This window comes from Grammomys surdaster, unplaced genomic scaffold (assembly GCF_004785775.1).
Source record: "Grammomys surdaster isolate TR1022 unplaced genomic scaffold, NIH_TR_1.0 271, whole genome shotgun sequence".
In the NCBI taxonomy this organism is placed as follows: domain Eukaryota; kingdom Metazoa; phylum Chordata; class Mammalia; order Rodentia; family Muridae; genus Grammomys; species Grammomys surdaster.
The window spans coordinates 9,408,989-9,422,516 of NW_021604712.1; the positions used below are offsets into that span (position 1 = coordinate 9,408,989).

At 45.5% G+C, this 13,528-nt stretch overlaps 1 protein-coding gene across 1 annotated transcript in view; it reads right to left on the bottom strand.

The window, feature by feature from the left end:
- Nucleotides 1-13,528, bottom strand: part of Pcsk6 (proprotein convertase subtilisin/kexin type 6) — a 183,895-nt gene that overhangs the window by 127,999 nt on the left and 42,368 nt on the right. Inside the window, exon 2 of the mRNA XM_028776685.1 lies at nucleotides 9,497-9,601. Coding sequence (XP_028632518.1) covers nucleotides 9,497-9,508 — 12 coding nt within the window. The 5' untranslated portion in view covers nucleotides 9,509-9,601. The remainder of the gene's footprint in view (nucleotides 1-9,496; nucleotides 9,602-13,528) is intronic.

Sequence of the window (13,528 nt, forward strand, 5' to 3'; positions counted from 1 at the left end):
CAGTCACAGGAGCTACACAAACAAAGCAGAGACCTAGAGGCAGAGAGCTGGGGTGGGGAGCCTGGGATATCCTGAAGGGACTGCAGTAAACACCCTGCAGGTGTCAAGTGTCATTGATGCTGCCTCCTCATTCATATAGTCCCAGAGGCAGCTTTAGCTGTTTCCTCTTCTGAGAGCCAGAGGCACACTGCCAGACTAGAAGCCTAGTTGACACACTGGTCCTGGGTGTCATAAGCAACAAAGGGTTGTTCTGAAAAAATCCTTCCATGTGACGGTGTTGACAGAGAGCATAAAACTCTGTTTGCTTTGCTGTGGAGCCCTTTCCTGCCCAGAAGGGGTTTACCATGTCCTCAGAAACCCCAGCAAGCTTCCTCAGGGAGCCCCCTTCCTATAAGGGAGCTTAGGGTCCATCCATGGTGTGGATAAAACTAAGGTGACAAAGAACATTTCCAGAGTCCCCTGTACTGAAGACTCCTACACAGCACATCAGGGAGGGGGACACATTAGAGCCAAGCTGGCAAAGCACTCAGAGGACGGTCTTGACTGCATCTTGAATGGATTCTGTACTCCTTACATAGCTGTGTCCAGTGCAAAGGAGACAGCTCCTGGAATCTCTCCTTTCCCTGTGCCTTTTCACTTCAAAGAGAAGTATGCTCTAGTCTGTAAATGTAAAAGGACAAGAGGAACTTCTATATGGTAAGGCAACCTGATTACACACTATGCAAATCAGTAGAGAAGGTCAGAGGCTATGTTCCCAGGGTCTAGGAACCATCAAATCCCAAAGCCAGAGGCAGTGGGCAGCAGCTGAAGGACAGCCTGGTAGACAGTCTTACACCCTGCCGGGGCTTTAGTTTCCAAACCATAAATGTGTGTGGGCTGGGCCAACCTGTCTCTGAGCCTTTGCACTCAACACTGTGGTCACATGTAGTTTCCATCAATCATAACTGCTCCAAATACCAACATTCAGCCTGCTGAAGGGCTCGACAAGAAGCTACGTGGAGAGCTAGGTGAGGACAGTGTTCACCAATGGTTGCATGACCTGAGGGGAAATGAAGCTGGGCTCTTCTCCCTAAAGGAGTGGAAGGAATCCTGAGACTTCTGGGACCCTTACAGAAATGCTTCAGGAATGAGCATGCGTCTTTGCTCTCCACAACCTTGGCCAGTGCGTCAAAGGGGCCTCATTCCCACTGTGACTAGGATCACGGAGCAAACCCTGAAGAGACAGACCTCTGGCCTCCCCTTTCCATCCTCTTCTGTCATATACATCACTAGGATATAAAAGGAAAAGCATGCATTTATACTGAAAGAGAAAATTTTCAGTATTAAGAAACTGTGCTTGGAGCCGGGCAGTGGTGGTGCATGCCTTTAATCCCAGCACTTGGGATGCAGAGACAGACAGATTTCTGAGTTTGAGGCCAGCCTGGTCTACAGAGTGAGTTCCAGGACAGCCTGGGCTATACAGAGAAACCCTGTCTCGAAAAACAAAAAAACAAAAAACAACAAAAAAAGGAGTTTTATCACACTCAAGATTTATACACACACACACACACACACACACACACACATACACACACACACACATATCATTACCAGTACTCAAGGACAAAAAGAAAGAAAGAAAGAAAGAAAGAGAGAGAGAGAGAGAGAGAGAGAGAGAGAGAGAGAAAGAAAGAAAGAAAGAAAGAAAAGAAAAGAAAAGAAAGAAACTGCTTGGTTTGCACCTCCATTCTGTTATTCTGTTTCTCATTCTCAGATGCTACCCACTTTTCCCAGTAAAGACCCCCTTGTTATTGAGAGTTTGATGGCTCTCTCTAGGTAAGGCGTTGGTATTCCCTCTAGTATTGTTCCTATCTACATGTCCCTACCTGGTGCCCTCAGTGTTGGAATATTCTGAGAAAACAGAGATGTACCACCATCTCTGGCTTTTCCATATCTCTTGACCCTCCGCTGCCCTTCTTTTGTTTCTAAAGTCAAAATTGTTGTCTGGTCACTACGACAGTTTAAACTAAGAACAATGTATTATGTCAGAGCAAGGAACTATAACTCATGGATTAAATGAAACAGTGGCAGGTGAAACGAAGGCTCATGGAGACGAAAGGGTTTTCTCTGCATGTGCAAGGCATGGGACCGACAGCTGTCACCTCCTTAGAGGACAGGAGAATTGTGTGTGTAAGACATGGGAGTGACAGCTGTCACCTCTTTGGGGACAGGAGAATTGTGTGTGCAAGGCATGAGAGTGATAGCTGTCACCTCCTTTAAGGACAGGAGAATTGTTGCCATAGGTTACTGGCTTCGTTGAAGCTGCTCTTAGTAGGATGCCTGAGCCCACCTGCAGTGCTGCACTTCTTCTGCTTGGAGTTTGCACAGAGGAATGCCAGGTTGCTATGCCAACTGTACACTTACAACAGGAAAGCCATGGCAGTAGATAGTGGGAAAAGGTTAGGAAACCCAGGACATGAAATGTATTCTCTCACATCACCAAGGAAACAGAGAAACAACTCTCCCCTCTAAACACACACACACACACACAAACACACACACACACACACACACAGCTTCACCTGCAGCCACAGAGAAACACTATAGAAGCCATTTCTTGTATTCCGTTTAGAAGACCCTGGCTTCACCAGATGGCCATATGAGCAGTATGTAAGTACTTCGGGAAACTGAAGCTGTCCATCCATTCCTAAGTTGCCCTCACTTTGCTGAAGGACACAGACAGTACAGTTTCCCCATTGCTGGTCACTGGTTTACAGTCACTGAAAACAGAGCCTGCAGCCACAACCCAGTTGGGTCAATTGTGGCTGAACTATGTCTCTCTCTAGATCAGAGGTTTTCAACCTTCCTCATGCTGCACCCTTTAATACATGTTGTGGTGACCCCCAACCATAAAACTATTTTTGTTTTTAATTCATAACTGTAATTTTGCTACTGCTATGAATCATAATACAAATATCAGATGGTCTTAGGCGACTCCTGAACATCTGTGTTATCGGATGGTCTTAGGCGACCCCTGTGAGAGGGTCGATCCATCCTCTGGTTGAGAACCACTGCTTTACTTTATGTTAAAGTCCTAACCCCTGGCATCTCAGAATGAGACTGTAGGGACTCAAACCCACGGCCTCACACATGTTAGGCAAGTGTTCTGCCACTGAGCCACACCCAACCTCTGGAGACAGTCTTTAAAGAGACAAATTGAGTTAAAGTGAGGTCATTAGGGTAGGCCCTCATTCACTGTTACTGATGTCCTCATATGAGATTAGCACACAGATGTGCACAGAGGGCGTCCATGGGAGGACAAGCAAGAACACAGACATGTGCAGAAGATCTCACAGAAACACCCAGCAGAGACCTTCCCCATCACCCCCAGTCCGGGATTGTGAGACATAGGTAGGTATCTGTTACTGAAGCCACGCGGTCTGGGACCCTTTGTCACAGCGACTCTGGCAGACACTGGCCCGCACTCCCCGCGTCTATCATTTTGGTTTCAGCAACATTTGATGAGGCTTTCCTAACTCAGCTTCCCGTATGGGTTTTAGGATCACCGAATTAGGGTGAACCACAATTTATATCTAAAACATTTAGATAGAAAACAGTTGATATGCAAATAAAGTCAGGTAGCCATGATAGGCTCGAGCCTGGTCTGTGAAAATTGAGAGACATTTCAATAAACATTTATTCGGCATCTGTTAGCTTTTACTGGGCGACTGCTGGGCTTGTAAGGGGATAAAATAACAAATAAATGAGACGTGGCCTTGGCTCGCAACAGCTTCATATTGTGTTGGCAAGGAATCCTATTTCAGTGACCAAGCTCCTCTCCCCAAGAGAATATCAGTCTGGTTGGTCTGCCTTCCCATTATTCTGCACTGGTTCTATCAGTCGTAGCACACTGGATATGCTCCCCAGCCCGTTGTAGAACTCAGAGGTACCCAACGCAGCTCCCTGCCACTTCTCTTTCTGTCACCGACCAGATCCTAAGCAAACTACTAGTCATGATTGCTGTTACTATTAAATACTGTGGTGCGTACCCATCCCAGGCTAAATCTAGAACACAAATACACAACTTGTAGGAAGAGCAGACCATGCCCTGAGGATGTTGATCAAACCACTGGCTCCCTGGTAGCAGGGATATTTGAGATCAGAGAGAGGTGGCAAAGAGAAAGATGGGGAAAGATAGGGGGTGACCTGTGCAAAGGCTGAACAGGAGTGAAGAGTGAAGTCATCAGGGGGGACTACAAAAGCTGGTGTGGTTGGGCTGGGGGAGGGGACACAGGGAGTGGAGAGGTTAGCTGTGGGTCAGAGGAAACAAGGAGGCTCACCAGAGGACAGCCTAGAGGACATTGCTGTAATCCAGGGGAGAGAGGTTGGGATGTGGACTGGGAAATACAGGAAGAGGGCTGGCCCTGACCAATGAAGCAAGTTGGGGAAGGGGCACCTGCCAACTCAAGCCAGAAAACACAAATGAGTACCTCTCTTTGAGGCTGTGAGGCCTTTGATGTCACTGAGAAGTGCCAGATATGCAGGTAAAATTATAAAAACATTGTCTTTTGAGGTACGTTTTAAAATTCAAACCCTTTGCCAATTGCCACCAGCCATGCTCCTGAAATCAGTTGTGCTGTACTGAAATACAGAGAGACAGCCACGAACTTGTGGTGGTTGGTCTTCAGTACTGCTTGGGAAGAAAGTAGTAGTCTTGTGAGATCTCCAGTCAGGGTGCTAGAGCGCTATCCCTACCCATGTGGCCAGATCCATCCTGGGCAGGAGAGCAGCCTGCCCATTACATAGTCCATTGGCCCCGGAGACCACTGTGGTCACTCACTGTCTGTATGCTGCTAACTGCCAGGAACTCTCTGTTTGTTTGCTATTTGAACGGCTCTCACACACAAACTGTCAGATAAAATTCCATCTGTGGTTAATGGAAAGATCTGTTTAAATGTTGCATCACTGCTGGAAAGAAACCTGAGCTCTGATTAAACTCTGGGGCAAAGTCCCATTGCACTAAGCAGAATGCCTGCTGCGGCCCCCGAAATCACGCTGCAACTGGGGAGCATTAAAGCCCCGACAGGAGGCACCAACAGCCAGATCTCCACAGCCCGGAAGCAGGCGCTGAAGCTCTCTCTCTCCAATAACATCTCCATCTTTCCATTTCCATCATCCAACTGGCCGAGAACCAAAGGGAAGGAAAGGGCTGAACTAGAGTCATCTAGCTAAAATGTAAGGTTTGGAAGACACACGCGGCAGCCTCTAAACTATAAGCCAGTTTGGAACAGAATCAGAACGAGTAATTTTTAAAAAATTTGTGAGCCCTTTCAGCTATTGGCTGAGGCTTCTGTAACATCTGCCCTTCTGCAGACGTTCAGCAGAAGGACAAGTTAAAAATGGTTTCATTTTGCTTAGATGACAGCCTTTTGAGAAACCCAGTGACCAATACTGCACACTGGGAACATGTAGGTTGTTCTCCCTGTGACAGGGCTGATCAGTAAAGGAATGAAAACCGGCCCCTTCAAGAGGAAATCACACAGAGGTTAATTAACGTACAGAAGGGAGTAAGTAGCTCAGCAGTTAAAAGCACCAGCCACTCTTCCAGAGGACTGGAGTTTAATTCCTAGCACCCATATGCTGGCTAACAACCATCTGTAACTCCAGTTTCAGGGGATCCCATGCTTTCTTCTAGCTTCCACAGGAACTGCATATATGTGGTACAGACATACATGCAGGCAAAACAGTCAAACATATAAAAATATATGTTATTATAAGTATCAGAGAATGCAAAGACAGTGCTGGCCTACAGAGAAGCCACGGAGGATGAGTACAGGAGGTGCCTAGCAGGAGTCACATGTGTGTCTGTGTGTAAATAGAGACAAGCACCCCTCCTTCGCTGCCTCCCCCTTGTGTTTTGTTTAAACAAATGTACACTCAATCCGTTTTATATGATGTTGGGGTGGACAGTAAATTCCATCACTCATCAAGCCGCTTTGATACAACAGAAACTGAAGGTAATTAAAATTAAACGCCATCTGTATTCTATTGGACTTTATCCTAAGACCTATAACATTCATTTCCAGTTTGGTCATTCCAGCACATGGGCAACTACATTCCAATGTCTCTGAATAATATTAAATCATCTTTTCCTTTTGTTAATAACATTAATTATAGACCTTTCCAAGTATAAGGGTATCATAAAAGGCTAACGGAAGAAAATGGTTCTGATAAGGGACAGTATTAAGTAATTCTATGAAACAGCTAATTTCATCAAATTAGAAATGACTGGGTAAAGTAAAAATTCATCAGATGGACAGCAGATTCATTTGGCTTGCCTTAAAACTAGACCTATGTAAACAGAGGCATTTCATTTGCGGTTCAGAATTCCTAATTGGTCTATATGTTTTCCCTGGGGTTGAAGCTTTAATTAGATTGAGAGAGACAATCAGCCAATCACTGGCAGGTCTCAGGCGAGGCTGGGACCGGCAGGCTTTTCACCTTTTTCCTCTTTATTTTTTATTGGCAGGACGCTTTGATGGCAGCCCTGCCAGGAACCAAGAAACTAGGTAAAAGGGGTTTTTATTTGGAAAAAGCTAACTGCCAGAGCCTTACCCTAGGAAGTCTGTTCTTCCTTCTGCTTACATCAGGGATACAACTGCAGGGTATGGTGGCTCATGACTGTAACACCAGCATTTGGGAAGCTGAGACAGGAGGCTTGCCATAAATTCTAAGTCACCATGGGCTACAAGGTGGATTTTGGGTGGATTTTAGCCTGTGATACAGAATGTGTCCCTGTCTCAAATAAAATCATACAACTAATCCTCGGGGAACATTTTGCAGAGATACCCAAACTGAACACACTCCTTTCAACACAACCAACATGAATCAACCAACCATCTCAGCTGAATACAGGTAAGACTAGGGAATCTCTTGGAATATGTCCCTGCTGCCCGGCAGGCATGGCCCATGCATGAACCTTCTGCCACAGCATTACCGAGGCCTCACCAGTACGAGAACTCCTGAGCAGCTCTGCATACCACAATCATACAGTTCATGTTTTTGAAAAAGAAGACGTGCCCAGCTAAGTACCTTAGGAAGGTTTACGACTTCCAGGGCTGATGGCTCTGGTCTGTAATCTCAGCTACTCAAAAGGCTGAGTCAGGAGGATCAAAAGTGCTGCCAAGGCAAGTTATCTAGACTTTGTTTCCTAATAAAAATACAAAAGGGGGCTGAGAACACAGCTCAGTGGTAGGTTACTTGCTTATTATACAGGAGGCCCTAGGTTCAAACCCCAGTACCTGGAACCCAAACAAAACACCACAAAGCATTCTCTGTGCCTCCTATTTTGATTCTGTATTTGTCTGACTATCAAAAAGCAGTTTTAATTCTTGGACACCCTCTTGAAAGGGATTGGGAGCTAAGGCTCTTATCAAAGAGCCCCCATGTCAGAGCATTCTCCATACAAATACTCTCCCCAGTTTTTAACTCCCTGAGAGGCAGGAATTGGAAGATGATGGAGATTTCAGATGAAGAGAAAGCATGTTGTCTTTACAGGACGTATCAGCTGCTTGCTCAGAGAGAAGCTGTAGTGAGTGATGTGGTGCTAACTTCTCTCTTAGCTTAGCCTTTCCCCTAAGACAGGCGATGGCTCACTTTCAACTCACAGAACCCATCACAGCTCTTCCATGTTCCGGCTGTGCACCGGCTCCCAGCTATCGGCCCTGAGGACCGGCCCTGCTCACGGTTCACTAATTACTCCCACTCTGGAAGTATGAGCAGCCACGTTTATGGCTTGGCTTCCTAAGGGAAGGGAATGCCCTCGTTCCTCTGCAAAACACTTCTTCACGTTCTGTATCGTGACCACAGGTAGATATAATTATAACCCCGTGTAATTAGGTGAGATGGCGTGCTTTAAAATGCCCAGACACATAAGAATCTGCTAACAAACATTAGATTCCTTTCCTTGTGGAAGGAATAACAGAGTTAGCAGAATGTCCTTTATCTGTATCTTTGCATTTATTCATCCGTTCTTGTGTTTATCCATCTGTTCACCCTACCCACCCACTAATCCACCTATTCATCCACCCAAGCATCCACCAATCATGTATTCACCCACTCATCCACCCCTTCATCAGTCTGTCCACCCATCCATCCATCCATCCATCCATCCATCCATCCATCCATCCATCCTCTCAACCATCAACCTATAAAATTCACTCACAAATACATTCAGGATCTCTGCCTTCCATGCCCCACTTACATGGGGTGGGGGAGCTACTTCAACTACACTCAAACCAGAATGCCCATAGACCGATGACCCAGAGCAGAATAATTCATCACTGTGTCCTGGCATGGACTGTTTCTCTCCCCTCCCCCAGCTCTGTCAACACAGTAAAGCCATGATAGTCAGTGGAGTGGCTTGTGGTAACATCAATAACCTGTTCTTCCACGGAAACTATTGTAAATGTTCTCTGGAGATGGCTGATATCATTTTGTGTGCCAGACAGACAGTGAGTTCAGCCTGGCATTTCGAGCATTGCTTTTAAGATAGAGGCCTATCAATGGCCACACCTCCTTGTGGTTAGTACTGTTTCTCACATGCATGTCCTTTTCCCTTACAGCTCATGCTGTGACCAAATGTGTTGCTTCATTTTTGGCCAGCCCAGCTGCCAGCTTCACTGCCCTTGCTGGAGGCAGAATAAGCCACAGGGCAGGTATTTAAAAAGCACCTACTGAATAAATGAACCTGTGAAAGGCCCAGCAGCCTCTTGGGCAGTTGTACTCTTTTACCAAGTATCTGCTGACTGCAAGTTGTCAACATTAATTTCAAATATAGGTGGAAAGGAAGCATAACTTACTGACCCAGTCAACATGGGTTACACAAAAACTTCAAACTAATTTACTTAAATCTGAAAGAGATCATGTAAATTTTTAAGGAAAGAGTCATACTTACTGCTCCAGTATTTAAGTCAATGGCAGCCATTAAGATACATATCATAATAACCAGAAAACTTTCTTTCTACCTGATCACTGATTTCATTATTAAACATTTGCCTTAAGGGTTTGGTTTATTGGTAAACATCATACATACATATACATACATACATTCATACATACATATGTTTGTATGTGTATATATATGTATATTGTAATGATTGCATATTTTTATTTTTAAAATTAAATAAACTTTTACAGTACGGGGGATGAACCCAAGGTTTTGTGCATGCTGGGCAAGGGCTTTATTGCTGAGATATCTCCCAAGCTCTACTGATTTTTAAAATATTGATAGATTTCAACATATTAACTAAAGTCAAGTATTTTTCTCAAGTCTGGTAAAGATACAAAGGTTGAGAGCATTGAGTGGATGTGACACGTTGCTCTGTCTCTGCTACCTTTTATTCAACGTAAATATAGAAATTAACTTTTGAGAATAGAAACCCATTTGGTCCACTTTGAGAAGGGTAGAGCGGGATGCTCTCATCCTTGGGGAGGAAGCCTCCCTGGAGGCGTGTACCTGTGGGTCCATTCTGAGGAAGGTGTGAGGGCCCCTGCTGCTCAAGGTCGATCTCTTGAAGGTCTTGCTGTGGTAAAAATGATAGTAATCATCCAGGTTTCCAATCTGCAAAACAAGAAGCAGGTTACCATTCTCTAAAACACCTCAAAGATGTTTCAAAAGCCCTCCTTCCCATAATTCAGCTTCCAGGAGAGCCCTCTGCGCCCTGCTGCCCACCTGTGCCTCTGGCAAACAGTCAGTGTTTAGGAACCCGAAGGACAGACTGGATAGTTCTTTTCAGATAAACAACCCAAGGTAATGTTTCTGAGGAAGCACACACATCCCACTGGTTAATATTGTCTAAGTTTATAATATTGTGGCCAAGTATTTTGGACGCGAATTAGTGTTTATTTTGGGTCAAGTATCACTGAGATAGCGAAGTTACTGTCAAGTCAGGTCTATACCAAAACATTCATTATAAACACTCTCCTTCCTCTCCACACCATGAGTAAACCAAAATCTCTAAGAATGGGGCACTCACTCTCAAGCGCATAGAGGAAGCCAAAGAAAACACACACGTGTCCATCTGCCCCGGGACTGTAAGAGGTCAGATAAGAACACACAACCCCCTGGGGTGTCCCAATTTTCCAACAAGAGAGGCCCTGTGGCCTGATTCCCCCATCTTCAAGAAAGGTCGATGCTCACGCCCTCCCTGTCATGTGGACTTGCCCAGTGTCAAATGACTCTTGAGTACGAGAACATAGCTTTCAGAGGCCTGTATTCTAGCTGTCCCTGGCTGCATTACATCACTGGTTAGCCACTGGCCTCAAAAGCAGAGCCTGAAAATGCAGGGGAACTGAAGTTACACAGACACCTCTGTGGCCCTTCTCAGCCACCTGAGCGTCTGATTCAAGAGGGACTGAGGAGTAAGCAGGCCACCTCTATCCACTCATGCTTGCAGAGTTACATATAGTCAACAGAGGTAGAAAACATTTAATGGAAGAGGCTGTGTCTTATCATTGTTCTATTCACTAGGACTTGTTGATCACTGTTGGCTACAACCTGTAGATGCCCAATAGAGATGACAGCCCTGAGAGAGACCTGGGGGGATTTAGATGCTAAGAGTGGCCATTTTCTCTTCTTTGATTAAGACGGTAGAAACTCGGTACAAACGAGTTTCTGCTGGGTTCTTTGCTGTCCTCAGCTTTCTTTGCTAGCCAGCCTGACAGTCCCACTGCTTCCTGTTCTTGCATTTAGGAGAGAGCCTTCTGTTTTTAAAATAGAGCCTCCACAGGGACTCTACAAGAAGACCAACAGAATTGACTAATCTGGACCCCTGGGGACTCCCAGACACTTAAGCACCAAACATGGGCTGGACCTAATCCCTCCCCCTCCCACCCCCACGCACATAAGCAGCAGATGTGCAGTTCTCTTAATGCGGGTCCTCCAACAACTGGAGCAGGGCTGTCCCTGACTGTGCTGTCTGCCTATGGATAATTTTCCCCTGACTGGACCTCTTGTCTGGCCTCAGTGGGAGAGGTTGTACCTAGTCCTGCAGTGACTTGATGTGCCAAGGATGGGGTGATAAGGGGAGGGGCCCCCTTCTCAGAGGAGAAGGGGAGGGGAGAGAAACACAAGAGGAGAGAAAGGGACTGGGAGAAGAGGGGTTCTGTGATTGGATACAAAGAGAATAAATTAGTTAATGGGGAAAGATAAACAAAGCCCCTCCACTTAAATTTGTTCTGGCATGTTCTGTTCTTACACAGAAAGAACTTCAAGCACTGTGACAATCAAGTGTCACCTTCTTGGTGCCAGGACCCTCGGGTGGTGCTAACAAATGACAGCTCTTACCGGGTGCTGGGATTGGCCCTCTGGCTCCTCTTCGAGGCCCCTCTATTCTCCCTTCAGCTCTGGGATGCCATGGATTGGGACTAATCTGGCTGTACACATATACTAACTCCGTCCTGCTGGAAAACCTGGACTTATCCTCTCTGGGTTTTCATCTCCTCATGAGACTCTAAGCACCACTTTGCAGGATTGATTCTTCCAGATCTGAAGGGGATGCTTGTGTATGTGAGGGGCTAACAGGGCTCCTGGAAGGTAGTAAGTACCCAGTCAGAGTTATCCGCAGTTCTAATTCTCTGCTCATTTCCTGTTTCAAGACATCTTTTTTTGGCCATGACAAACTTCACGGTTTCTGTCTTGTACACAGGCATGTTGCTCTTCTTGCAGGTAAATCTCATTGCTCACTTCTGCAAACAAGTGATCCAAAGACTGCCAGAGGATGGTAGACCTGCTTCTAGCCAGAGACAGTCAGAGAGACTTTCTAGACAGCAGCAGTTAGTAAGTTTGCTTATGAGCAGTTGCTATCCCTGGTGGGTTTCACATAACGGTTGGTTTTCCAAGGCTATGAATTTAAGCCAGTTCCCTCTTAGGGAAATTTTATTCCCTCTTAGGTGAATAAAATTTGCTGGCAAAGGAATGGACTCAATGCTGAGCCACCAGCCATTGAACGGAGATCCTGGAGGCCATTCAGAAAAGTACTGGCCTCCAGGTAGCTGAACCAAGCCATAAGAGCCATCCTTTCCCTTGATACAAGCCCCAAAGCCACTCAGTCCCCTTGTCTCTGGGCCACTGAGATCATCCTTAGAAATGGCCTTAAAAATGGCCTCCAATGATGAGCTGTTCTCTTGGAAGAAGGAAAGGAACAACTGGTCCCCAAAATACTAACTAGGCAAATGGCCTCAGGGGTCAGCAGTGTCCAACACTGCACCTGTTTGGACACATGTGTATAACTCAGCAGGAGGGTTGAGTTCCACTGCGGATGAGAAGGCAGCACTAGCCAAGACATCCACCTGCCCTTGCAACACTGGCTGCCAACACAGTGAGGCTACTTTAGTGGAGCCATGCAGCATCTGCCCTTTTGTGCTCATTTTGATGAGCATCATGACTTCAAGGTTATCCATGTTGTATTATGTGTCAAGGTTTCCTTCCTTTTGATTGCCAATGAACACTGCATTGTAAGGACATATCGACATGTTGACGGACACAGGTCTTCATTTGGCTATTGTGAATGTCACCACTATGAACAGGGTATGCTAATATTTGCCCAAGTCCCTGCTTTCACTTCCTTTGGGTACATTCCCAGGTCCCATTTCTAGCATTACAGGTCACACCCATTTGTTTGCTTATGTCGCCATTTCCTGTTGCTTCTCCTGCGCTGCTGTCTCGGCTCTTCTTGGATTCTCACCTGACCTGCCCCTGCAGCACTGACTCTAGGGTGCACTTCCTAGGCTCGGAAACTGCTCTTTCTCACCTCCCCTTGGCCTGTCATTATGAGGAGAGAAGACAGGATACCAGAGTGGCAGGTTCAGGTTTGGACAGAGTCTCTCTCAGGGATGGGTGAGTTCTCTTAGTTCAACCAGATTATGTGACTGTGCTCTGACCCTGACTCAGATTAGTCAGAGGGACTCATTGCTCTGTGACTCTCAGCCTCAGTCTTCCCATTTATAAGATGAGGTCATTGAATGAGGAGACCGAGACCCCAGTGTTACATAGGGAGGGGGGAACTCCAAATTTCTGAGTTAGCAACATCACCATTCTGTCTAAAGACAAACAAACACAGCTGACAATAAAGGACATACGCGCATACAAATAAGACCTAAGAAGACTGCCATTCTTTTGGTGTATCTTCAGGGTCAAACTGGCAGAAGCTAGACCTGTAAGAACATAGGAGTCGCCTACCTAAGAACATGGGTGTGCTTGAAGTTACTAATAGCACCAAACCCCAAAGATAATTATCATTTTCCCTATGCATACATACATTAATTACTACAATTAGGCATAAGGTTTAATAACAAAATAAAACAACCACAATAAATGTAACTATATCTACTATATAATATACTATCTATAACTTTATCTATTAGAGGGCAAGTTATATATGAAATGTAGAAAGTGTTTGCAATTTTTTATTTAATCTCTTTAGGCTGTGGTGGACTGTGGGTAACTACAATTATGAAATATGAACCCTCAGATAATAAAGGACTCCGA